Consider the following 26591-nt stretch of genomic DNA (forward strand, 5'->3'; position numbering starts at 1 on the left):
GACCACAAGAAATAACCAGAATAACAATTTAAGTCCATCTTCAAGTTTGATTAATTAGAGGGTCTAGAACGCTCTTGAACGTGAGCACGGCTGATATATCAGTTTTGTCCTCTGCAGAGGTTGTACACTTTCACCACAAGTCGTGTAAAAGTTCAGAAAAACTTTAGACCCAACCATGCTGTGTTGATCAGGTACTCATCACACTACCGAGGCGTGACTGCATAAGGACGCTACAAGGCCTTTACAAAGATTCCCTAGTAAGGATAGCTTGTTAAGGTTTCATGATCAGCGCAATGTATAAACCTCTCTAGTGGGCATAGGGTCTTAGCAAAGCTCCCTTTCCAAGAGGACCGGGTTATACACCAACTATGTCTCCCCCTCTTGCCCCTTTCGGGTAAAGCTACCACAAACTAGAGTCTCTAATTAATTAGCCAAGACTAGAGCTATATAGTCCCTGTGGTTGCACTGTTTTCCTGGGTGGTCGCTTCATGTTCCAATTAACATTATCATGGTATTATAAACAAAGTATAGGTAGAAGGATGGTTAGGGACACTTATCTTTCTTCAATGAAAAGTTACTCTTACTACTCTTCAGCTCTTGTTCTCTTCAAACTCTTAATCTTCAAAGCTTCAACAACGATCCTTCTACTCGAAGCAATCACCGGCACAAACATACAAAGCAAATAAACAAGTACAACAAAGAATAATACACCAAAACAAAAGAATTTTTTTTAAAAGCGTACTAAAAGATAGAGCTCGATTCTAAGATCACGCAAACGCAGGAAATGCTCAGAACAAAACTATGGTCGACAAGGCAAAACTATCGAGAGGTTTGATTTATAAAAGAAATAAAAAAGACTATATGCTTGATCCATTTTAATTAAATAAAATGTGCACATATGTTATTTCAGAGAAATACCCTATTTGGAATTAAGAAAGTTATATTTAATCATTGAAAACGTGATAAACTTAATCATATTTTATTTGTAAATATTCAAGTATAAGTTGTGCCAATTTAACAATTAATTTTAGAAACACAGAGCATGTATATAAGACATCTAATCGAACAACTTAGTATTTAGTGTTCAACTAAACATGTTAATGTGAAAAAGGCATTTATAATATCATTAAGTATATTAACTTTATTTATGAAAATCGATGTAAAACACTAGATATCTTTTATTTAGAAGAGCTCGATATAAATAGGAAATAATCAATTAAACCTTAATTTATGAAAACCCAGATATAACCTAATTAACTTTTATTTAGGAAAACTAATTGAATAAGAATTAGTCAAGTTCACATTTAACTTTGATGTTAAAAGTAAGCAACAAGTAATACACACTGCTAACGCATAAGTTAAGATGAAACGAACGAGAACAATAAAAACAGACTATTCTAGAGCGTATAAGAAAAGCGGAAACTATGGTTTAGGAAAGACGAGTCTACAAAGAGAGTTGTTGCAGGGATAACAAACTAGTCAAAGCTAAATTGAACTAGTCGGCAAAGAAACAACTAACAAGATTGGCTCTAAAGAGATGGTTGCGAAAGGTTCGACCAAAAAGAACATAGCTGACTCACAAAGAGACAACCAAGATATAGGACAGCTATGAACTGGATATAAGATTATAAGAAAAATAGGGACAAGCATGATCAGACTACTAGGCATAACAGAAACTCTAAGATAAACTATTTGGATCACTAAAGCACTTAAATTGTGCTAGAAAGGAAAGCTTGGTTAGATTTATAAAAGAAACTGGATTTGAGCTAGAACTGGAAATGGAAAGATCTAAAGCTTTACAAAAGACTAGATCTTCAGAAGAGATATGGAGCTAAAGCTGACTAAGAACAGCTATCGAACGATTTATATTTACGAGAACACAAAAGACTAGATGCTAGGTTTATTTTAATTAGAAAAACATATGTAAAGGACATTTCAGAAAGGAAATACCCTCAGTTGGAAAATGCAAATCATACTTTATTTGCAAAGACCGAGGTAAAAACCTAGACAAGTTTTATTTATAAATGTTCATGTATAAATTACACCAATTACTCACTTAACTTTAGAAAAGCTAAACTATGTGAAACATCTAAACGTATATTTTATGATTCAAGTTGGTCAAATTGTTATTGAAAATATATTCACATTGGTATTAATCATGTTAAGATTTATTTATAAAAGTCGGTGTAAAAACCTAATCAACTTTTATTTAAGAAAGTTGATTTGAACCTTAATCAAATTAAGTGTGATTATGAAAATCCGAGACACACTCTATTTTGATTTTATTTAGAAAACTCAATTAAATAGTATTAGTCAACCTATAATATTGATTATGAAAAACCCTACTTAAATTCTTATTAAGAAAAGACATTCAAATAGGCATTAATCAAATTAATACTAAATTTATTTTTAAAGATATGCAATGATGGACAACATCACCACTATCATATAATTTATGTTATCACGGACCTAACACAACTTGAACGGATTAAAATGGAGCTAAAACATAGATTCTATGATCTAAACAAGATTGGAAGGATCTTGATGTGATTAACTATAGACTTCAGGGGCTAGCAAGGAAGACTCACAAGACATATGAACAGTACTCATGAATAGATCTATGATCAGGGTTAGATCTGCACAAGTTCACAGCTTGGGTTCGGTTGGAAAGATCTAATCCCTTTAGGGGGTTATCTGCATATTTTCCAAGACACAAATATCTTTGAAGAAATTACCGAGGTCTTCAGGGGCCAAAATGCAAAAGCGGCGGGGATTCTTCTTCCTCCTGGCTTGCGGCGGCTCCGACCGGATGGGTTCCCCGCGGTGGCCGCGGCCGGGGCGCGGCTGCGACGCGGGCAGCGATGCGGAGGCGGCGTGGGGCGCGGGCGCGGGAGGCGCGGGCGGCGGCAGCGGTGCGGCGTATGGAAGGGGCGAAGGCGATGCACGGGGCTAGGGGAAAGGGCGCGGACGGCGGCGTGGGCGAGGACGGCAGGGGTGTGCGGGGTTCGGGCGGCGCACAGGACGGTGGCAGCGGTGGCCAGGCGTGCGGAGCCCTAGGCGACGCGGACCACGCGCTAGGCGGCGGCGCTAGCGGCGCGGAGGGGCGTGCAGGGGCGAAAGGGCTGCGGAGCCTCGCCTTAAATAGGTGCGCGGACCGAGGCTGGCGCGGAAGCCAAGGCCGGCGGCGGCCAGGGAGCTCCGGCGGTGCACGGGCCCAGATGGGCCTTTGCGGGCCGATTGCTGGGCCAGAGCGGGTCAGGCTCGCGGGCTCGGCCCGGGAAAAAGGGATCTCTTTTTTTTCAGAAATAATTCCCGTGAAAGAAAATCCAGAGAAAACAAAAATAATTCATTTAATTCATAGAAAATACTATGAAAATCCCAAAAAATACAGTAAAATTCCTAGAGATAGATTGGAACATGGGGAGTCCAAATAAAATACTTGTGACCCATGAAAAAGAATCTAGAGCATTCTATAAATAGATTTAGCTCTAGGAAAAGGAGAATAAATTTTAGAAAAAGCTGGAAAATTCTCAGAAAGGTCTGGACATTGTCTAAACGTATTTTTGAAACTTTTGCACTCATGAAACACTAAGATGCATCGGTACGAATGTAACACACAGAACACCCTTATTTAATTTAGAAAAACAAATAATTATTTTTCCTATACTAAATTTCTTGCGGAAAAAATAAATGTTGGGAAAATTTTAAAATTTTAAGAAAATTATTTTTTATTTATTCTTTTTAATCACATCCTGAAATTCAAAAATTTTAGGGTGTGACAATTAGGCAAACTAAAACCTTAACCTATAGCTTCCACTACATTGCATGATCATTTTATCCAAGACGTGCATTCTATGGTTGATCTAGTGTGGAACCCTCATCCCAAAATAAGTTTTGCAACCTACAACCAATTCTAGCAAGATACTACACTAAGAAAGTAAAGGTACATAAGTTACAAGTATGAAATGCGGAAACATAAGAGAATGGGATGAGGGGAAACAAACTCCTGACACGAGGATTTATCCAGTGGTATCGGTAGGCACTATGCCACCATTAGTCCATGTTGTTGAAGTACTCACACAAGAGTATTACTTCCCGGTCACCGAGTCTCTTCCAAGACACCCCTTGACTTGCCACAAAGGCTTGGCCACTAAGGCTGACGCCAAATTTCCCGATCACCTTGATGCCATCTCCACTAAGGAGTTTCTCCATGAAGGAAGGGGGTCTCCACGTCCCCACACACGGTCATCAACGCCGCTCCACACCAAGCAGTAGGGTCGAAGACTTGCTGGCGAGCCTCTAAGGTGCCGACGCATCTTATACAACTGTGGTTCACTCCTTGAACCAATCACAAGGTAGGCACACCTTGCACTCTCTCTTTCTCTAGGCCTATCCTAGTACTAATCACTCTTCTATGCTTGTGCTAAGCTTTTAATAAATCACTTAGGCACTTTTGGTGGCTTGAATGTGTTCTTGATGAGTCTTGATCTCCAATAGATTCCTGCACACTCCAGCTACATCAAATGGGTGAGTGGAAGGGGTATAAATAGCCCAAGGACTCAAGGAGCTATTGCTCCAATGGCTAGTTAAAGTATACCATCGGATGTTCCGATGGTCTATTTCTGGGTAGCATCAGAACATCCGGTGCAACTAGCTGTTGGCTCCCTTGCGCCCAACTTCTTCAAGAATTAATCCAACGCTTCATCCGATGCCCCCATCGGATCATCCGGTGCTAATGATTTTTTGGCCAAAATCTCTCTGGAACTTCAAAACGTAAATATGCTTCGTCCGACGCCTCCATCTTCTAGCCATCGGAACATCCAGTGCTATAGAGTTTTGTCGGCCTCCTCTACGAATTACTCCGACGCTTGTGAAAAGGACCCCCGTCAGATCATCCGGTGCACTTGAAGTTTTTCACTATTTTCCCATTGTACGTATTAGTCCGATGGTTGCTCCAATGGACTATCGGATCATCCGATGGTACTGAATTTTCTGAGTTGAATACCGTCACTTGCACACCGAAGATACCGTCACTCTGAATTTTCTCTGTCATTTGGATGCTTGAATACCATAGAATAATCATAAATAATATGACTTGGTCACTTGAATATCATAACTTGGGTGCTTGAATACCATGATTTGGATATCAAGAATATCATAACTTGGATACTTAAATACCATGATTTGGATCTTGCCATGATTTGATTTGCATTCTTGGGATCTAGAAAACCTACAAGGCACATACTTGACAAGCTATTAGTCCCAATAACTATGTTGGCATCCAATTACCAAAATCACAAACTACGGTCCAATGGGGCCACGCTACCGTCACCGAAGGTTATCGGAGTTGAAAACGTGTTTGGGGTCGACCGGTCCATCTACACATGCCATTTGTTTGAAGAGACATAAGTGTTAGAAAATTATGTAATAATCCATAATTTATACCCTCTTCTAAGAAAAACACTCCACCTTAATAGATTCTTGTGATGAAGTTTGACCACCAAAACTAGTTTGTTAGGGTTTTTTTTTATTTGAAGCAGATGGCAGGAGCTCTGCCTTTCCATTAAGTAAGAGGGAGTTCTAAAAACAGAGCTCGTTTCCAATTAACTAGCTCGCCGATCGGTGGCAACTGTGGCAAGTTTCATGTTTCCCTCGCAAATCTGAATCCGAACGCAACTGATCTGAGCCCTTGAGCTGTAGTACTACGCTACTTGATCTCCCGGCCTTCGGATTGACGGCCGAAAGATATAAGGCGCGGCCCCTCCGTCCCACCCGCGCGCCCTTCTCCACCAAGTCGCGGCCCTTGCCTTGTATGGTGGTGGCGACCAGAATCTTCGTCCCCAATTGCGAAACGTTCCTGCAACGCCGCGAGCCGCCGCCGTGCCGGGGCCCGTCGTCGGTGCGCACCCGCTGCGCCCTGTCGCGGACATACTCGTCGCGCAGGCTCGGCGGCGGCAGGCAGGCCGCCGTGGAGGATCACAGCGACGAGGAACCCTCAACGGACGAGCGGGTGTTCATCGTGCACGACCCCTCCGTCTTCCTCCGCTACGAGGACGCGCGGCGCGCCGTCCACGGCATGTTGGCGTCCATGCCGCTCCTGCACGGCGTCAACATCTCGACGGACAACTGGATCTCCCACTTCGCCTTCGAGGGGATCCCGGACGCCATGGTCAAGTGGGCGCGGCTGGACGACGACAACGGCCTCGCCGGCGGCCACTACCACTTTTCTGTGGTGATGACGATGGAGATCGGCTTCGTGTTCAGCGAGCCGAAGGCGGTAGTGCGAGCCTGCGCCGAGACCGCCATGCAGACCGTCGTCGAGCGGGGTTCTGATGCGGGCCGGTGCTCCATATGCATGGAGGGTTTCACTGGTGGTTCATGTCCCCTGTGAACCTGCCTTGTTCCCATCCTTTCCACACGCCGACACGCGATGCATCACCGTGTGGCTGTTCAAGGGGCACACATGCCCGGTGTGCCGCGCTGACCTGCGAGGCCTCGTGTCCGCGCCCTGGCCATCCAGAGCACTCGAGCTTGGGGAGAAGAGCTAGTCAGTTTCTGCAGCTGCGTACGTCAACAAGGATCGAAGGCAAAGGGATGGAAACTTATAATGTCCTGTTCCCGAGGGTTGGACTTCGTCGTTAGCTAGCTTGATTATCAGATCATGTCAGGGTTACTATTATGCTCCCTGTTCTTGTTTAAGTATGTTATGAAAAGCTGTAATGGCTCGTTTCTTATAGTTCTACTAGCCCCTGATTCGAACACTTTGTGCAGCGACTTCTTGTCCGGAAAGAACTCCCAGTGTACATCTAAAATGGTCTTCATTACAAAAGACTGCTAGATTCATACTTTGCATCTGCATTTACTTCATATTTTTCGGTATCCTAGATTTTATACAAACTGCCTTTGAATCCTTCATCTTATTACATTGTACAGCAATTACTCAAAACAAAGATTTTCATACTTTTCTTAAAGCTTGAAGCAGCAACAGTAACAAGAAACTTTCTTTATGAGAATTCAGCAAAAGAAGCACAAATTACACTTCGCGGTGAACTAATTGCACCAGTTTCTCTGAACTACTATACAACAAGAAACAAACAGGAATCAATATGTCTCCGTCCACAAATGGGCGTGCCTTAGGCCTTAGCCTCCGCTACCTGGCGGAAGGATATGAAACAGTACAGGAAGCGTTAGAGTAACCTGAGCTACCTGAGCTTGGATCCAAGAAAAATGTTGGTCTCGCAGCAGGAGGCAGTGAACTGGTAGCATCACCGTTGAGCATCACCATGACATCCGACATCGTAGGCCGGTCCATGGGATTCTGCTGAACGCACAACAGACCAATGTTGACGCATTTTAGCACCTCAGTCTCTGAGTAGTTCCTCCCTAGGGAATCATCTATCATCTCTGCAATTGTTCCCTCAGACCAATGCCTCCATACCTAGCATCGGTTTCATGGGTTGTTCAGAATAAATTAAACAACTATACAATCTAGCAATATGCAGGTACTGTTACATGCAAGAGAGTGTGTTTATTGCCGAGTACTCACGATGCTTATAATGTCTTCGTTTTGCTCATGGAAGTAATGTCCGGTGTTTCTCTGCCCCGTTATGATCTCTATAACAAGGATACCGAAACTGAACACATCCGATTTCGTGGAGTACTGTCCACGCATCACGTACTCAGGAGACATGTAGCCACTGCAATGAGAAGAATCAGCACCATGTTCAGTTAGAGGCCATTATGTGTCTGAATGGAAGACTAAACTGAATGATTAACAGATTGACAATAATTGATTACAATGTCCCGACGATGCGGTTCGTCACATCTCGTGTCTGGTCTTGCTCGAAGAGCCTGGCTAGGCCGAAGTCACCAATCTTAGGGTTCATGTCCGCATCCAGCAAGACATTGCTTGCTTTCATGTCACGGTGGACAATTTTCTTCTGAGAGTCTTCATGAAGATACTGTAGTCCTCGAGCAATTCCTTCTATTATGTTGAATCGTTTCTTCCATTCGAGCCGTCTTTTTTCTTCAGGGTCTAATAGACGAATCAGAATTTTAAGGTTAATGGAAATTCAGAGATGTTAGTATGAAGATTCTTGGAAGATTTCTAGTACCAAAAAGAATGGTGTCAAGGCTTTTGTTGGCCATGTACTCGTAGACGAGCAATCTCTCTCCCTCTTCTAAGCAGAAACCCTCCAATCGGACGAGATTCTTGTGATGAAGTTTGGCCACCAAAACTAGCTCATTTCTTAGTTCTTCTAGCCCCTGATTTGAACCCTTTGACAGCCTCTTCACGGCTACTTCTTGTCCAGAAAGATCTCCCTATATAAATTTATTATTTTCCATGATGTTAATTCAATGAATAGAATATACAGCACTGGGAAGTTTTAAAATATTCAAGTTTTTTTAACAACGATCTTGAGTACAAAACTAATGTTTTCTATACATGTTTACTTAATATTTTGATCATCCTAGTTGGTTCAACTAACTGGTTTACATTGTACAGCAACAATGTGAATTTGATTTACATAAAAGCTTGGTGAAAATTTGCAAAGGAGCTATTTTTTATTGAAAAGGGTGCCATCATACCTTATAAACTGAACCAAATCCCCCTTCACCGAGCTTATTGCTTTCATCAAAGTTATTTGTTGCTACTTGCAGTGACGACAGAGACAACAATGTTGACTTGATGCTTTCGAAGTCCTCAACTGTATGTGCTGGTAAATTGATTCAATAGTGATAGTGCAAAATTACCCCTAATGAAATGATAATGCTAAAGAACGAAAAGTTTCTAGCTTCATGCCAAACTGTGCAGAGGAGTAGAGGACTTACTTCGGCGGGGAAGCTTTGTTCCTCGGGATCTTCTCTTCTTACGCATATTGCAGATATACAAGGTTATGGCAGCTACTACAGCGATAAGCACTATTGGCAATATAATTCCAAGAAGTTTGCCAGCTGAATTGTTTTTACCTGTGATTTTGCCCCCAAAAAATCAGTTCAAGTTTGTCCAGTACTGCATATGTTTGTTTGTTTGCTTTTTTTGTTTTTTTGCTATATTAGCTCATGATTGTAACGATGTTGCTCAATGAACAACATGAAGTTATTGTTTATCTCAGAAACTCCCAGATGATGCAGTGGTGGTGTGCAGTGGGTCACGCGTACTATGATACTATACACAAATGGATACAAGCCGGCCGCTCTGGTTGCTCATTTCTCATGTGGGCCTGGCTAATTTACTACTTAAATGGGCCTGAAGTAGATTTGTCTCTTCTTCTTTTTTTGGAAGTGAGGTAGATTTGTTATTGTTGTTGTTACTCGTGTTTCTTTTCTTCTCTTCTTTTTTAGGAAAGCCAAGAGGAATAACGCACTGACCTCCCGTGGTGCCCGGTACAGTCACCGAAGGCGCCGGCGCTGGAACGGCCGCTTCGCCGTTCATCTGCAGCTTCACCATCGGAGCGCCGGTGTAGAACTTGTCCCCGAGCTCGGACCTCAGGTTGCACCGCGAGCCGGCGAGCCTCGCTCCCTCCCCGTTAGGCTTGAACCCACTCCCGTTCCACCACAGCGTCACCAGATCGTGGAGGCATCCCCGGCACTGCGCCGGCGACAGGTCCCCGGCGCACTGCGCCATGGACCAGATGTTGGGGACCCGCGGGTCGAGCCCCACCAGCTGCCCCGTGGCGAAGTACAGCCTCGGCGACGACGGCGACGACCTGTCCACCGCGTGCGCCGCGGTGGCGTTGAGCAGCCGCGTGACGGCGCCGTCGTAGGCCGAGACGTTGACGCCGGCGGGGTTGCTGGTGCCGCTGATGAGCGGCACCATGCCGGTGTTGTTTGGCGAGGAGAGGAAGTCCGTGACGGCGACGCGGACGTAGCACTGGTTGTAGACGAGGGCGGCGTCCCGGGTGCGGTTGCAGACACGCTGCACGTCCTCGCCGGTGCGGGTGCCGCAGTCGAAGCAGTCGGACGCGCTGACGTCGCCGCGGCAGAGCACGAGGCCGTAGACGGCGTCCGCGCCGGCGCCGGCGGAGCCCGACGCGAAGAGGGCGGGCGAGTTGGAGGCGTTGGCGCGGAGCACGGAGACGAGGCGGAGGAGGTTGTCGGCGTAGGTGCTGCCCGCCGAGTAGTTGCCTCTCTGGCCGTCGCAGACCGCCCACGGCTGCGCTGCGGCGTAGGGGATGACCATCACCAGCGCGAGCGCCGCTAGGTCGACTACAGGAACGCGCGGCATGGCGCGGCGCCCGCGAGCGCAGCAGCCGGCGCGGCGCGGGTGGAAGAATTTGTGAGATTATTGCAGCAAGCTACTTGTTGCATGCAGCAGATGGAAACTTGACGGATCAGAGGAGCTCAACAGGATATTGCATGGTGGTACGATTGTATCATTGCATAGCAGGTGGGTGGGTGGCCATGGCAAGTGGCTCGCGACATGGCCAATCGATGCGTTTCCTTTGGACGACAGGGAACACGCGAATTCCAAAAGAGGACGACGACGGAAAGGAGGATAATGCAAGTTGCGCCGCGGCAGGTTTCGCAGAAACGTGACCGGAGCGGGTGCACGTGGTCGCTGGATGGAGTAAACAAGCCCAGAGCCGTCGACATCGTCACCGGACATGCCGCGGCGAGATACAGCTTTTGACTTGGAAAGACCGCGGCGCATGCCGCTGGTGGTTTACTTTGTTCAGCCGCGGAGGCTGCGAGTGGCCAGGTCGCTAGCTACTAGCAAGGGCTGGTAGTAATTTACACGCAGCAACTACTTCCAAGTGCTGCTGCTGTATGTACGCACGTTCAAAATGTTCAAGGTCGTAGGTCCACAGCCACACCTCAGCTGCCCACGCGCGGTTGCTCCGATCGATCCGTGCAGCACCGTCGTCGTCGGAAATCGTTGCCTTGAATCCTGTGGGCATCCGGGCGCACATGCATTCCGGCGACGCGACGCCTGCGAACCCCGGCGAGGCGGCGACGCGCGGCCTCGTTCAAGACGGGCTCCTTTTGGGCGTCGGCTTCGTCTCTTGCCCCGTCTGCTTGGGCGGGCGGGGCCCGCGGCGGGTGAACGGGAGCGATAGTCGTGTCCCGCAGCATCGGGGTGATGAACCTGTCAACAGCCATTGCCTTGTTGCCAACTTGCCGGGGTGGCACCACAACCCAAGCTGCCCCATATCTGGTGTACTATGGAGACCGCCAATGGCAGAATGCAGATATAAACTAGGAGATCTGGAGCCTCATGGCATCGTGGGCCGCCCAACAATACGTCATCTTATTACACTGTACAGCAATGACCCAAAACAAGGATTTTTCATATACTTTTCTAAAAGCTTGAAGCAGCACCAGTAACAAGAAACTTTCTTTTTGAGAACTCGGTAAAAAGAAGCACAAACTACACTTCGCGGTGAACGAACTGCACCAGTTTCTCTGAAGTCTGAACTACTATACAACAAGAAACAAACAGGCAACAATATGTCTCTCTCCACAAAGGCCGTGTCTTAAGCCTTAGCTGGCGGAAGGATATGAAACGGTACCGGAAGCATAAGAGTAACCTGAGGTACCTGAGCTTGGATCCAAGAAAAATGTTGGTCTCGCAGCAGGAGGCAGTGAACTGGTAGCATCACCGTTGAGCATCACCATGACATCCGACATCGTAGGCCGGTCCACGGGATTCTGCTGAAGGCACAACAGACCAATATTGACGCATTTTAGCACCTCAGTCTCTGAGTAGTTCCTCCCTAGGGAATCATCTATCATCTCTGCAATTGTTCCCTCAGACCAATGCCTCCATACCTAGCATCGGTTTCATGGGTTGTTCAGAATAAATTAAACAACTATACAATCTAGCAATATGCAGTTACTGTTACATGCAAGAGAGAGTGTTTATTGCCGAGTACTCACGATGCTTATAATGTCTTCGTTTTGCTCATGGAAGTAATGTCCGGTGTTTCTCTGCCCCGTTATGATCTCTATAACAAGGATACCGAAACTGAACACATCCGATTTCGTGGAGTACTGTCCACGCATCACGTACTCAGGAGACATGTAGCCACTGCAATGAGAAGAATCAGCACCATGTTCAGTTAGAGGCCATTATGTGTCTGAATGGAAGACTAAACTGAATGATTAACAGATTGACAATAATTGATTACAATGTCCCGACGATGCGGTTCGTCACATCTCGTGTCTGGTCTTGCTCGAAGAGCCTGGCTAGGCCGAAGTCACCAATCTTAGGGTTCATGTCCGCATCCAGCAAGACATTGCTTGCTTTCATGTCACGGTGGACAATTTTCTTCTGAGAGTCTTCATGAAGATACTGTAGTCCTCGAGCAATTCCTTCTATTATGTTGAATCGTTTCCTCCAATCGAGCCGTCTTTTTTCTTCAGGGTCTAACAGACGAATCAGAATTTCAAGGTTAATGAAAATTCAGAGATGTTAGTATGTAGATTCTTGGAAGATTTCTAGTACCAAAAAGAATGGTGTCAAGGCTTTTGTTTGCCATGTACTCGTAGACGAGCAATCTCTCTCCCTCTTCTAAGCAGAAACCCTCCAATCGGACGAGATTCTTGTGATGAAGTTTGGCCACCAAAACTAGCTCATTTCTTAGTTCTTCTAGCCCCTGATTTGAACCCTTTGACAGCCTCTTCACGGCTACTTCTTGTCCAGAAAGATCTCCCTGCATAAAGTTATTATCTCTTCCATGATGTTAATTCAATTAATGGAATATACAGCGCTGAAAAGTTTTAAAAGCTTCACATATTATAATTCACAATAATTGAGTACTGCCTTTAAAAAACGAACTTGAGTACTAAATCCATGCTGTCGCTATTTATGTTTTACGTCATATTTTGATCATCCTTGTTGGTTTAGATCAACTGTATGATGTACATTGTACAACAATAACGTCGATTTTTTTACATAAAAAATTGCTGCAATTTTGCAAAGGAGCTATTATTTATTGAAAAGGGTGTCACACTGTCATCATTACCTTATAAACTGCACCAAATCCCCCTTCGCCAAGTTTGCTGCTTTCATCAAAGTAATTTGTTGCTACTTGCAGTGATGACAGAGATAACAATGTTGACTTGATGCTCTCTAAGTCCTCAACTGTATGTGCTGGTAATTTTCCATCGATTCAATTACTGATAGTGCCAAATTTACCCCAAAGGAAATGGTAATGCTAAAGAATGAAAAGTATATAGCTTCATGCCAGACTATACAGAGGACTTACTTCGGTGGGGAAGCTTTGTTCCTAGGGACCTTCTCTTCTTACTCACATTCCAGATATAAAGGGTTATCGCAGCTACTACAGCGACAAACACTATTGGCAATATAATTCCAAGAAGTTTGCCAGCTGAATTGTTTTTACCTGGGATTTTGTCAAAAAAAAATAGTTCAAGTTATTCCTCCGGCACTACATGTGTCAATCTTTTATTTTATTTTATTTTATTTTATTTTATTTTATTAATTTTTTTTTTTTGGGGGGGGGGGGGGTTGTTGCTATGTATCTTAGCTCATGATTGTGATGATGTTGCTCAGTGAATAAAATGAAATGATTGTTTACCTCAGAAATTCCCAGATGCAGTGGTGTGTGGTACAGTAGTAGGCACACAGTAGTGCAATTTGCCCAATTTAAGGGATTTTTTAATTACAAGCGGTGTTGAAAACATTCGCTGGACAGCAGGATTTGTCGAAATACAAATGAATTGTTCATCTTTCCCTATTAATATAAACTTTTTGTTTGAACTGGCTGATAAATGCAACTTACGTGTGCTTGAGGTAGATTTCTCTCTCTATAAAGTGAGATTTGTTACTATTTTGTTTTTCTTTTGTGAGTTTGTCTCTTCTTTTTTAGGAAAAACCAAGAGGATTAAAGCACTCACTCCCGTACAGGCACTCTCTTCTCTCTTTTTTTTATGCGTATAAATCTGTTTTTTTATAAACAAATTAACCAAGTAGATATATAAGACCACGTTGGATCCACCCAACTAATAAAGTTTAGCTAAGGGTACTTAGATCCACTAGCTAAATGCTAGTTGAAGAGATTTTTTTCATATTCTATCCTTCCCTCCCACTTTAAAACTTTCTCTTCCGAGAAAGGTGAGGGACAATTTGATCTTTTAGCCAATTTAGCTGTGTTTAGCTGGATCCTATTTGGATCTAGCGAGCTAAAATTTAGCTGGTGCTTCAAACGGGATTTGAAAGTAAGGATTTGGTAGTGACCTCCAGCAGTGGCCGGCACAACATCCGTTGACGGCGCTGGAGCGGCCGCCTCGCCGTTCATCTGCAGCTTCACCATCGGGCTGCCAGTGTAGAACGGACGTCCCAGCTCGAACCTCAGGTTGCACCGCGACCCGGCGATCCTGGCGCCAGTCCCGTTGAGCGGGAACACCTTCCACCAGCGTGCCACCAGGTCGTCCAGGCACCTCCGGCACAGCTCCGGCGACAGGTCTGACGCGCACTGCGCCATGGACCAGATGTTGGGGACCTTCGGGTCCAGCCCCACCAGCTGCCCCGTCGCGAAGAGCTTCGGCGACTGCCCCATAGCGTACCGCGCCGTCGCGTTGAGCAGGCGCGTGACCGCGGCGTCGTAGGCGGAGACGTCGACGCCGCGGCTGATGCTCTGGCCGCTGATGAGGTAATTCTGGCCGGTGTTGTCGGCGGAGGCGAGGAAGTCGGTGCCGGCGACGCGGACGTAGCACTGGTTGTAGACGAGCGCGGCGTCGCGGGTGCGGTTGCAGACACTCTGCACGTCCTGCCAGGCGCGGGTGCCGCAGTCTAAGCAGTCGGACGAGCTGAGGTCGCCGCGGCAGAGCATGAGGCCGTACACGGCGGCGGCGGCGTTGGCGGTGGTGGAGCCGGTCGCGAAGAGGGCGGGCGAGGTGGAGGCGTTGGCGCGGAGCACGGAGACGAGGCGGAGGAGGTTGTCGGCGTAGGTGCTGCCCGCCGAGTAGTTGCCGCTCTGGCCGTCGCAGACCGCCCATGGTTGCGCTGCGGCGTAGGGGATGACCATCACCAGCGCGAGCGCCGCTAGGTCGACTACAGGAACGCGCGGCATGGCGCGGCGCCCGCGAGCGGAGCAGCCGGCGCGGCGCGGGCGGAAGAATTTGTGAGATTATTGCAGCAAGCTACTTGTTGCATGCAGCAGATGGAAACTTGACGAATCAGAGGAGCTCAACAGGATATTGCATGGTGGTACGATTGTATCATTGCATAGCAGGTGGGTGGGTGGCCATGGCAAGTGGCTCGCGACATGGCCAATCGATGCGTTTCCTTTGGACGACAGGGAACACGCGAATTCCAAAAGAGGACGACGACGGAAAGAGCATAATGCGAGTTGCGCCGCGGCAGGTTTCGCAGAAATTAAACCTGACCGGAGGAGACGTTGGGTTATTTTTGCTTATTTTTAGTACCGGTAATGTTTAGATATTAATTAGGAATATTAAACGTAGATTATTTACAAAACCTATTACATAAGTGGAGGTTAAACGACGAGACGAATCTATTAAATCTAGAATCTATTAAATCTAATTAGTTCATGATTTGATAATGTGTTGCTACAGTAAATATTTTCTAATGATGAATTAATTAGGCTTAATAGATTCGTCCTACCGTTTAGCCTCCATTTGTATAATAGATTTTATAAATAATCTATGTTTAATACTGCTAATTAGTATCTAAATATTACATGTGCTGAAAATAAGCAAATGGACTCAATCGGCCCCGCGTTGACTGAGGGTCGCTGGATATCGATTAAACAAGCCCAGAGGCCCCAGACCCGTCGACATCGTACAGCTTGTGACTTGGAAAGACCACGGCGCATGCAGCTGGTGGTTTGTTCAGTTTCAGTCGCGGGGACTACTGCAGCTGCAAGTTGACACAAGATAAAAGAAAGGTCATCAGTCAGGTCGTAGTAAGGGCCGGTAGTATTTTACACGTAGCGCGTACTTACTTGTAAAGTGTTGTTTCTGTATGTGCGTTCGATGTTCAAGGTCGTAGGTCCACAGCTCCACATCCACACCTCAACTGCCCGCCGGGGCCGACCTGCAGGCGTTGCCGGCCGGCCTGGGTCAACAAGGCGTCTGCATCGGGGCGATGAACCTGTCAGCAGCCATTGCCGTGTTGCGAAATGCCAACTTGCCGTGTAGGTGGGGGGATTACCCGCCCCACGCCCGCCCCTACCCACAATAGGCAATTCTGACACATCCGGCTCCATGTATCCGAGGGGGTGTTTGGATCCTAAGCTAAAGTTAGTCCGTGTCATATCGGATATTCGGGTCCTAATTAGAAGGACTAAATATGAGCTAATTACAAAACTAATTGCAGAACCCCTGGACTAAATCGCAAGACGAATCTATTAAACCTAATTAATCCATCATTAGCAAATGTTTACTGTAGCACCATATTATCAAATCATGGACTAATTAGGTTTAATAGATTCGTCTCGTGATTTAGCCTAGGGGTTGTGAAATTAGTTTTGTAATTAACCTATGTTTAATACTCCTAATTAGTGTTCAAACATTCGATGTGATAGGGGCTAAAGTTTAGCTGGGATTCAAACATCCCCTAACTTGTCTACCCAACCCGTCCCGCCCCACCGTATGCGGTGGGTTACAGAGTCAGCAACGCATGCAGAGGCACGATGCAACGCATGCACAAACAGAGCCATTGGACTGAATTTGTCATGATGACAGTACAGCATTGCTGCATGGAGATGATGCTGCTGCATGCATCTTCCTGCCTCCTTCCTTGCTTGCTTGATGCATGGGTCCATGGCAAGTCACGGTTATGCCAAGATGGTTGCTTGGCATGCAGCAACATCTTTCCAGCTGAAGGCAGTAAACAATGGTGCTGGAAACAAACACGCATGCACAAAGATGATCCCATCAGGTTAACATGCTTGGAAGACACATGACAGTACGGCATAGCACACACATAAGTAAACATCCAAATTTGTGCAATCTTCAATCAGCAATCTGAAAAAATGGAAGGAAAATATTGCTGTCAGTTAGCAATTAGCAATCTGAATGCTTACATGTTCAGTTCAATAAATGGATGGGAAGTACCAATAGGCCGAATATATCATCAAATCTTGAGCTACTGAAGTTACATATTGTTGTCAGTTACATATGCAATAGTAAACCATGATATGCAAAAAAAGTTATCTTAAAGACAGCACAGGACATTGTTTGTGTACCTTTAAGAACCATTTGAGCTTCTTCGAACTCCCCCTCCTGAAATGTACACAATGATAGAAACATCATTATGTCAGGTGACAGTAACATACTAACATGTTGAAAAGAAAAAAAATCTGGATGCAGCTCAGCTCAGAAACCTCAGTTAGTAAAAATTACCTTCATTGGCGGGATACTTGTACAGCCAATCTTTGCAACAGACCAAAGCTTCAAGAGTTTCTGGCGTCATTGAGCTTTGATTGTCACTAAGGATCTGACCACTCAAGCTGAATGCTGATTTAGAAGAAACGATGATGAGTGGAATTGCTAAGAAATCACGTGCCATCGCTGACAGCACAGGGTACTTGTTGGAGTTTGTCTTTCACTAAGTCAGAATTTCAAAATTTTCATCTGTTCTCACTGGTGGTTCATCTAGACATGCATCAAGTTCTGATTTTTCAATCCAAGTCCCTCTCCTCTGATACCTATATTCAGCAAATTCTTGTTCTAGTCTTCTTTTTCCAAGAACTAGCACTGGAGAACGGGTCACCATGCTCCTGGACGCACCGGTTTGTGATACTACATTTGTATCATTTTGTCTAATAACCTCTTCATACTTTCTGAAATACTTGCAAAGCCACTCTTTAGCCAGATTTTTGCTCAAGTCAATGTCAATAAAGTTCTTGCATACCTTCTCATAAAAGAAGTCTAAGAAGTCAACTTTTGTTCTTGGATCAAGTATGCTGCAAATAACAAGGACTATATTGTAATTTCCATTCCACTACTAATCAAATTTCCTCTCCATTGCTTTTGCCAAATCTACAATAACCTCATCCTTGTACCATTCTGGACTATTTAGAATTTGATGGATACAAAGTAGCGTATCTATCAGCTAAGAATGCCCTGGTAGTTTCTTCAAAAACTCCAAGGAACTCACCAATGCACTCAACTTTGCTAAACTCATCTTCAGTTGGAAATGATTGCTGATTTGTTTGGGCATATCGCTTCAAGACAATCTTGTACTTTACTGCCTCCATAATCATGGCATTGATTGAGTTCCAATGGTTGGGAACATCAAGGACTAAACCAGCCTTTGCAGCAACACATTCCCTTTGAGCTATCTCATTGAAATCCTAGATACGCCATGGTGATGAGTTAATGTGCCTAATTAGGTCTCTTATCAACTCTAACACATCACTAACAATGTTCATACCATATTGGACAAAAATATTGAGTATATGAGCACAACATCTAACAAGAAGATGCTCACCATCAAATAACATGTCAGACTTTCCGCTTTCTTGCAAAAGATCACAAGCTGCCTTTTTATTTGCTGCATTGTTGAGTGTGATGGTAAATATCTTCTCTTTGATACCATAATCTGCCAGAATAGTTGTAATGGCTTCCTCAATAGCTACACCCGCATGTGGATACTTCATATCTTTAAATGCAATTATCTTTTTTCTTCAAAACAAAATCAGGGCCAATATAGTGAGCTGTGACACAAATATACCCCAACTTTTGGTTTGATGTCCAAAGATCAGATGTGAAGCATATGCGAGAGTTAAGACTCTGAAGTTTACTTTGTAATTCTATCTTTGCTCTCTCAAACTTAGCAACATATTCATTACGAATCATTTGTCGCCCTATGCATCTAAATGCGGGTTGCAATGACTCCATCCAAGACTCAAAGCCTTCATCATCAAACTTATTGAATGCTACATCAGCTCTAACACACCATGCAATCATCAAGTCATGACTTCTGTGCTAATTAAAGGTGAATGAACCATCTACAGGCTTTTTCTTCATTGTAGCAACAAATTTGTTCCTATCATCACTAGGAACTGTGGGGCAATGCTCTGCAATGTGAGTTCGAAGGTTGTTTGTACCTGATTTCCTGTTCGCGGTCAACTTTGTTCCACAGTACTTGCAATTTACTTTTAGGACACCATCTTTCTCGACCAAATTTGGCTCATAATACTCTCAGACTGGTGCCCTTCTATTTGGTGTTTGCGAGGAACTATTGCTGGTGCTCTCACTAGTTCCAGAGGCCTCTAACCGATGAGAAGACATCTGTTTCAAAAAGGCATGAATGATAATCAGTAGCAATATCATACATATGAATAACAATACATTGAAGAAAAAGAAGATACAAACAGGTATGAACAGCATGAAGGCAAATAGCTTCCCTCTTTCCTGGCATCACACACGAATTGGTAGTCCAAAATAACCTTGTAAGCAGAAGGCTACGACACCATTCATTTGGCATCTCACTAGTACCAGAAGGTTATGGCACCATTCAGCAGCAATGATCTTGCTAATAGTGTCGAACACTATTAGCAACACAACCATGCACAGGGAGCACTGTGAAAGATTTGAAGATTGCATAACCTGGGCAAGACTGAAGTATGATTTATCTCCCCATTTTGTTTGTTATTTTGTGAATTCAACCATTCTTTGTTTGTTTTGGTCAGTGTCATGCCATCTTTCCTTATTCAAAGTTTAACTAATTATGTTGAATGTATCACGAAACCTATAGGACTACTAGGAAGGGTGCTCATTTTAGGTGCCATCTAATATCCTTCTTTTGAAGATTACTTCTCTAATCGTGTGAAGCAGCTAACATTCTGAAGATGCCGCCACTAGCACGGGAGCCCCTTTTGGGTCTGCTCCAAAGCACGCAAGAAGGGATCTCTCGGAGAGGAAAGGGAAGAGCACCTTGATCTTTCAAAGGAATCTCTCGCCGACGGCGTCGGCAGGAGCGACGGCGGCAGGAGCGGTAGCGGCGGCGGCACTTCCCCGCAGATCTGGGCATCTGGTAAGAAGAAGAAGGTGAAGGGGTGATGCAAAGAAGATTGAGGAGGGGATTGGAAGGGGAGATGCGTACCTGGATCCGTGACTGCCGGAGGAGGACCTCGCACAGGAGGGGCGGTGGTGCCGGCGGCCAGCGGCGGGGTTGCTTCTTCTTGCTCCCCCATCCTTGCGCCCGTCCTGAACGCCCTCGTGACCGTGAGCCTCTGCCCCCGTGACCGTCTAGGTGCCCTGTTTGCAGGCGTGGGTGTTCTAACCCACCCCGTACCACCCCGTCCCGACCTGCTGACCTCTAAACCCGCAACTACCTATACAAACGAACCTCCATGCAAGAACCCGACCCGAAATCCCTATTGGCTCCCGCCCCACTAGGAGGCCTATGCCGTGGCGACTGCTGCTCCTGCTCACTGCCCTCCTCGAGTTTAGCAGCAAGTTGCCAACCAGCTCGAGATGTACCGGTGGTTCTAGAAGAACGAGGGCGAACGATACCACAAATCCAGAGTGTCAGTTTGAGGCTGACGTCGGCCAGCAGGACATTCCATGCATTATGCGCGCAACAGAACCGAAATTAATCTGAAAAAAAAAAGAAAAAGGCAGTTAAAGATCATGCGAGGCACGAACTCCATCTGCCGGTCCGGACAGATGCGATCAGTGGACCTTCTGTAGTCGTGCTCACGTAGTGCACGATGCTCCCCCGGTTAATCAAATCGCCGGCACCGAATCGAGGGGAAACGGAGATCACACTTGTGGTTCTCGTAGGTCAAACCATAAACAATATCTAAGCCTTGCATTGACCTTGCCACCCGATCGAAAGCTAGCTTACGCTTACGCCTCAGGTGCAATGTACATTTAATCATGGCGATCGGTTCCAGATTAATTCGAAAATTCAACTGAAAGCACCCGCCAGATTCTCTACGAACCAGTCGGTCTCTTCTCCCTGCTCTGCTACACATGCGTGCGTTTCTGTTTCATGGTCGGCCACAAACACTTTTCCAATTTCCAGTTTAACAAAGCGAGAGAGAGAAAAAACTCTTTGCGCGCGCATGTTCTATAGCTCCTCTTATATATACACTCCTACCTTGCTGTGGCAATACGGAGTATATCGCATATTCAGACCTCCGATCGCAGTGCGAAAAGGTATATCGCGACCTGAAGCAGTGACGTTATTCGCTCCACGACTTGCGGACATGAAGAAGGCCAGCTCCGGAGCTCTGCTCGCCGCCGTGGCGTTCGCGGCGTTGGCCGCGACGGCGGTGGCGACGAACTACACGGTGGGTGGCTCCGACCTGTGGGACACCTACATCGACTACGACAAGTGGACCACCGACAAGACGTTCGTGGTCGGCGACACCATAGGTGCGTGCCTGCTGCCTAGCTAGCTACTTCTATTCTCCATCCATGCATGCCAATCAATCGACCAATAGATCACCAGCTCGGTGAAGAATCAATGAACAATTGCATCCCATAGCTTGCTAACAAGATTGCACGCGTGCGTGCGTTAACATATGGCAGAGTTCAAGTACATGCCGTACCACAACGTGCTGGAGGTGACGGAGGAGGACTACGCCGCATGCAACCCGGGGAGCCCCATCTCCACCCACTCCGGCGGCGACACCGCCTTCGAGCTCACCGCCGCGGGGACCCGCTACTTCATCTGCGGCATCCCGCGCCACTGCCTCAACGGCACCATGCACGTCAAGATCACCACCGTGCCCTACGGCGCCGCGCAGGCTCCGCTCAACGCGCCCCCGGCCGACGCCTTCGCGCCGGGGCCGGCCGCCGGGAATTCTCTGGTGGGCGCGCCGAGCGGCGCGCCGCGGTATCAGCAGCCCGCGGCGGCGGTGGCCGGCCTGGCGATTGCTGCTTTCGTCGCCTTGGTCGCCTAAGCTAGCGACGTGCGTAGTTGCATGCACGTTGTGTAGTTTTGCGTATTCTGGGGTTGTGTTTAACTATTCCTTTCTGCTGCTTCTTTTTTTACTTATTTCTGTGTATTTATATTCGATACATGGGTGTAAATTGTGACATTTATTTCTTCATAATTCCATTTTGAGGCTGGCATTGGTTGTTTCTTCAGTGACAGGGTGTAAATAGGTATTTTACCTCAACTATCGTACAACAGTACAGCACACAATATCATGTACTCCCTCCGTTCCATATTGTAAGTCGTTTTGGCTTTTCTAGGTTCATAGATATTATTATGCATCTAGATATAGTGTGTGTATAGATGCATAATAATATCTATGAATCTAAAAAAGTTAAAACGACCTATAATTTGGAACGGAGGGAGTACTATTTTTCATAGAATTGGCGACATTAATGGCAGAGTGATTCCTCAAAAAATACAAGTTGAATAGCTTCCATTTCTTGTACAAATACAATTATCTTTCTTAATCAGAGAGACGGAAGATTGACAGCCAATATATTTCAGCCACAGGAACATGGAGGAACGGTGAGCACGTCTTGATAAGAGGTGAGCACGTTGTAACTAACACGGCAAGCGCCAAGCATGCAATGCACATCCATCATGCTTTCCACTACAGCCTACATGAGCCATTAGTTTACACGTGTGAGTAACACGGGACGACCTCTATCCAAGAACCAAGAGGCACCGGGCAATAGCAATAACCTAACCAATCGCGGGGTTATACGGCAAACAAGGCGATACTTCTATGACATAATTCTCATTTACTTGAAGTCACGGAGTTTATTTACCATATAATATACAACGGTGTCATCAGATCACCCATGTCACCACCTGTCCACCTGACACACACATAATCTTCCCTCGAGTCAACTACACCGACAGCACTGCGGACCGAGCTAGACTTTGAATCGATGGAGGGCGGTATCACCTCTTTCCACTAAGATTTAGCTTGCTTATGCGACAGGAGGGCAAGACTTAGGGTCATTCGAGGTGTCCACATCAGAAGGTGGCATGAACTGCCACATCGGGAACCCAGGGTAGCCGATCACAGGCATCATCAGCTTGTGACCGGCAGCCGGCGGCCCTTTGGGAGTGTTGAAGGCAGAGGCTGGGATCACAGGAGGGTGTGGTACCAGGCTTGGGCGGGAGTTCAGGAACTTGATCTGCTGCTCCAGGCTCTCTTTCTCAGCCTTCAGCCTTTGCTTCTCATCCCGCAGCTCATTCTTCTCAGCCTGCAAAATCAAGGTAATTGAGGGTGAAATTTTTTCAGGTAATTGCCTTCAAAATAAAATGCCAAAACCTTTTGCAGTAAACGACATGCTTAATCATACACCTCTGGATAATTTATAAAAAAAACATGTATCCAAGCAAATAAGTGTACACCACAAAGTAAAGAGTTAACGGACAAGTTTAGAAGCCTATGAATCCCAGAGTTTTAGCCATTAAAGAAAAATGTATTATGCGGATATAAACTTGCTACTGCCAGCAACAGGAAACATGTAAGACCGCAAAAAGACTGCAGAGAGAGTAACAAGTGTACAAATAATTTCGTCAGAAATATTCCGTTGTTATTTGACTGGATGAGTTAAATCTAGATAAAAGTTTGACCAAATGGAAAAGGGGATCATAAATCAAGAAAATGAAACAATATGAAGTGCCTAAACAACACATAGCATCACACAACAAGCCATCTCCCATCTGATCAGCACCATAAATAACTTGGCCATATGAAACGGGACAGACCTTCAACTCTTTGATCTTCTCTTGAAGACTCTCATTTGAATCCTTCAGCTTTTGTGCTTCGCTACGCAATTCTCCTACCGCACGAATAGCATCATTCAATATAGCTGATTTGTCCATTTTAGGAGTCTTCCCTGGCTCCAAGATAGCACCCAATTCAAGGAATCTAACAAAAAGAATACCATAAGTACAATTATAGTTAACAAATACAATTATGTGACTGAGAAAAGCAGACTAAACTATATATTGAAATACAATACGTCTCATATCCATGGAATATACCTCTCATTCAGCTTGTCCCTTCTAATTTTCTCCCTGCATGCTTTTGTGCTTGGTTGTGCAGTACTTTCTGACCTAGGACTGGAATATTTTTTCCATAGAAACATTCAACGATAATAGGAACAAAAAACTAAAAACGTATGGCTGAAATACAGAATACAAAGAACAAAGATACAAACCGCTTATTTGTTGGCTGTTCTTTTCCCTGATCACAGTCCACAGAGCCACTGATTTCCACACTGCTAAGATTGAAAAGCTGCAGTTAGGATGCCGAATATCCAGATAATGCACCAGAATAAGAAGCACAAAACAAACAATATTACCATTGGAAATAAAATACTTAGGCAGATTTACAACAATATTTAATAATAAAAGTTCACAAATTGGGACATTAACACCACAACTATATCAGATGAAATACCTTGGAAAAAAGAAGAATCTATCTCAGACAACACACAATAGCTGTTTCATGCAGGCAACCTGATACCTCAAAAAATCACAACTAAACATCATATCTTTTTAGCTTATCTACTAAAGACCAAACTACAATCAGACAGAATGACATCCACAAAAGAAACAGAGCTGTCAAAAGTCACTCACAAAATAATAATCCTCAGCACCAATCAGCTTACATTTCCTCTGTACACATATATGAGGGATTCAATTTGGAAAAGTTAAGTGCAGATTCCATGTTTGCAAGCCTTTTCTGTAGACTGCCAGATGAACATAGAGAGTCGTACGTTTTCAATCCAAAAAAATTTGACCAAACAAAGTTTTATCTACTCTTCCCAGTGAACAGGGGTAGCAGCAGCACCTAGTCAGTAGTCACATAAAGGTCCAACAATAGAGGAGCAGCCACAAGTTCATTGCAGAATTGGGGTCTGTACGTTTCATAAATTGATTTTGCATACTGCAAGCTGACACCAACGGGTGATCAAAGGTAAATACATATGCATCTAGGATAGATGAAGAGCCCTAACACTATCTATATCCTAGACACACCCTTCTCACCATCTAAACACCATAAGATGTGAATACTACTTTCCACTGTATACTACTTAAAGGTCCTGCATTAACCATTTCTTCAGTCCTCTAACAAACCGCACCAGAAGAACCAACATGGAGGCCACCCATCCCACACAGATAGTAAATTGCGAGCACGAAAGGCCCCGTGTAACTACTTGTACATGTCCTGTTGCGCGTGCAAGATCCCTAGTACATGGTCCAAATCCCACCGCTCAGGCGCTTCACCCAATTCCGACCGAACTGCTGGTGGCAACAATTACACCACGATCCATGTAATGATGTAAATGTACTAAAGAAAAGACAATCTATAGACGCCACGGCAACAAATCGCACCAAATGTAACCAAACCCGGGCATCCATCCATCCAGCCCCCGCCACGCCCGAGCCCGAATCGAGACCGTACGCCGGCAATTACCAGGGGTTGGGAGCTGGCGCGGCGGCGACGGCCTGCATCGGCGCCTGCACCGCCAGCGGCTGCATCGGTGGCGCGGCCGACCAGAAGAATCCCCCCGCGGGAGCGGCGGCGAAGTCGGCGGCGACGGCGAGGTCGTCCATGAGGGGGCAGTCGAAGACCCACGTGGTACCCTCCGGGGAGGCCATGGCGGGGGATCGCCGGGGCCGGGCGGCAGATGGCCGGAGGAGGCTAGGGTTCCGCGGTCGCGTCCGGAATTGGGGGGATTCGGAGTCAGAGGCGGTGGGCGGTGGGGACTGGCCGACTGGGGGGAGGAAGCGGTCGTGGGCTCGGCCGCCGAGATAAGGATTGTGAGCTCAGCGGAGTGGGACGACGAGTGAGCACGAGGTTCACGAGTACGGATTTTATGGGCCGTAGGCTGGTGGGCCGAATGTATGTGGTAGGAGGCTTGGAACTTGTTGGAAGGGTGCGGCAATACTTATGGGCCTAATGTGCTGAACTTAAACTTCTTTTTTCCTCTAGTCTAGTCTAAAGTCCAAACCGTCGAGCACAATGGAAATATATCAGGTAACATTTTTCATCTTAGGATAAACTTTAGCACCTGTCACATCGGATATTTGATACTAATTAGGAGTATTAAACATAGTCTAATTACAACACTAATTGCACAGATGGAGTCTAATTCACGATACGAATCTATTAAATCTAATTAGTCCGTGATTTGACAATGTGGTGCTACAATAACCATTTGCTAATGATGGATTAATTAGTCTTAATAGATTCGTCTCGCGAATTAGACTCCATCTATGTAATTAGTTTTGTAATTAGCTCATGTTTAGTCCTTCAATTAGCATTCGAATATCCGATATAACCCTGCTAAAGTTTAGCATCTTGTATCCAACTTGCATCTAAGAAACGAAGCATGAAGACAATCCGGTCTAAGCATTTCTGAAGTGTTTGCTTCCAAGTTCCAACTATATAGCTGGCAAGTTACATCTTTCGTCTTCGCTAAAAGAGAATAATCATTGTGAAAACAACGGAGGAAAATATATTTTATATTTACTTGTTTGCAACTGTCCAAGATATTACATCTGTTGATCTTGATCGGCTAAAAGGCTGCACCTACATGGGTACTTAGTAAGTTGCTGGGATGCTGATATTTTTTTAAAAAAAACACATAAACACACAATATAAATGCAAACGCTCACACTCACACCTCCTATGAATTCGTACAGAAGACTAGGA

General features: G+C 45.5%; 4 protein-coding genes across 6 annotated transcripts; 1 reads left to right on the top strand and 3 right to left on the bottom strand.

Moving 5' to 3' along the window:
- Positions 1-6988: 6988 nt before the first annotated feature.
- On the bottom strand, positions 6989-10472 carry LOC117845217 (cysteine-rich receptor-like protein kinase 10). Of its 2 annotated transcripts, none has more exons than XM_034726178.2 (7): positions 9373-10472; positions 8833-8970; positions 8590-8708; positions 8115-8322; positions 7798-8035; positions 7547-7697; positions 6989-7438 (listed from the first exon to the last, which is right to left on the bottom strand). In XM_034726178.2, the coding sequence occupies exons 1-7, from the start codon at positions 10226-10228 to the stop codon at positions 7151-7153; spliced, it is 1998 nt and encodes a 665-aa protein (XP_034582069.1). In that variant the 5' UTR covers positions 10229-10472; the 3' UTR covers positions 6989-7150. The 2 variants fall into 2 exon arrangements, with proteins under 2 accessions (XP_034582069.1, XP_034582068.1); XM_034726177.2 differs by having other exon boundaries at positions 8590-8717; positions 9373-10470.
- A 798-nt stretch (positions 10473-11270) lies between these two features.
- Positions 11271-15299, bottom strand: LOC117845218 (cysteine-rich receptor-like protein kinase 10). The gene is made up of 7 exons (XM_034726179.2): positions 14204-15299; positions 13212-13349; positions 12969-13096; positions 12449-12656; positions 12132-12369; positions 11881-12031; positions 11271-11772 (listed from the first exon to the last, which is right to left on the bottom strand). Exons 1-7 carry the CDS (start codon positions 15036-15038, stop codon positions 11485-11487), a joined length of 1986 nt encoding a protein of 661 aa, XP_034582070.1. The 5' UTR covers positions 15039-15299; the 3' UTR covers positions 11271-11484.
- Positions 15300-20989: 5690 nt separating this feature from the next.
- LOC117845898 (blue copper protein 1a) lies at positions 20990-22038 on the top strand. Its single transcript, XM_034726974.2, has 2 exons — positions 20990-21321; positions 21478-22038. Exons 1-2 carry the CDS (start codon positions 21009-21011, stop codon positions 21849-21851), a joined length of 687 nt encoding a protein of 228 aa, XP_034582865.1. The 5' UTR covers positions 20990-21008; the 3' UTR covers positions 21852-22038.
- A 592-nt stretch (positions 22039-22630) lies between these two features.
- Positions 22631-25690, bottom strand: LOC117845338 (transcription factor ILR3). Of its 2 annotated transcripts, none has more exons than XM_034726347.2 (5): positions 25350-25690; positions 24088-24150; positions 23912-23989; positions 23633-23795; positions 22631-23121 (listed from the first exon to the last, which is right to left on the bottom strand). In XM_034726347.2, the coding sequence occupies exons 1-5, from the start codon at positions 25532-25534 to the stop codon at positions 22843-22845; spliced, it is 768 nt and encodes a 255-aa protein (XP_034582238.1). In that variant the 5' UTR covers positions 25535-25690; the 3' UTR covers positions 22631-22842. The 2 variants fall into 2 exon arrangements, with proteins under 2 accessions (XP_034582238.1, XP_034582239.1); XM_034726348.2 differs by having other exon boundaries at positions 24088-24147; positions 25350-25689.
- Between the last annotated feature and the right edge of the window lie 901 nt (positions 25691-26591).

The sequence above is a fragment of the Setaria viridis genome, chromosome 2, assembly GCF_005286985.2.
Source record: "Setaria viridis chromosome 2, Setaria_viridis_v4.0, whole genome shotgun sequence".
NCBI lineage: Eukaryota > Viridiplantae > Streptophyta > Magnoliopsida > Poales > Poaceae > Setaria > Setaria viridis.

Bases quoted from the DNA above. Each gene is read 5' to 3' on its own strand.
- LOC117845338 (XM_034726347.2), bottom strand. From the start codon at position 25,534: ATGGCCTCCCCGGAGGGTACCACGTGGGTCTTCGACTGCCCCCTCATG. The intron at 23,796-23,911 runs GTATATTCCATG...TCTTTTTGTTAG, and splicing joins AGGGACAAGCTGAATGAGAG to ATTCCTTGAATTGGGTGCTA. The intron at 23,122-23,632 runs GTCTGTCCCGTT...TTGATTTTGCAG, and splicing joins AGAAGATCAAAGAGTTGAAG to GCTGAGAAGAATGAGCTGCG.
- LOC117845898 (XM_034726974.2), top strand. From the start codon at position 21,009: ATGTTCTATAGCTCCTCTTATATATACACTCCTACCTTGCTGTGGCAA. The intron at 21,322-21,477 runs GTGCGTGCCTGC...AACATATGGCAG, and splicing joins CGTGGTCGGCGACACCATAG to AGTTCAAGTACATGCCGTAC.
- LOC117845217 (XM_034726177.2), bottom strand. From the start codon at position 10,228: ATGCCGCGCGTTCCTGTAGTCGACCTAGCGGCGCTCGCGCTGGTGATG. The intron at 8,971-9,372 runs GTCAGTGCGTTA...GCAAAATCACAG, and splicing joins TGTACCGGGCACCACGGGAG to GTAAAAACAATTCAGCTGGC. The intron at 8,036-8,114 runs GTACTAGAAATC...TTCGTCTATTAG, and splicing joins CCTTGACACCATTCTTTTTG to ACCCTGAAGAAAAAAGACGG.
- LOC117845218 (XM_034726179.2), bottom strand. From the start codon at position 15,038: ATGCCGCGCGTTCCTGTAGTCGACCTAGCGGCGCTCGCGCTGGTGATG. The intron at 13,350-14,203 runs GTCACTACCAAA...ACAAAATCCCAG, and splicing joins TGTGCCGGCCACTGCTGGAG to GTAAAAACAATTCAGCTGGC. The intron at 11,773-11,880 runs GTGAGTACTCGG...AACCGATGCTAG, and splicing joins ACGAAGACATTATAAGCATC to GTATGGAGGCATTGGTCTGA.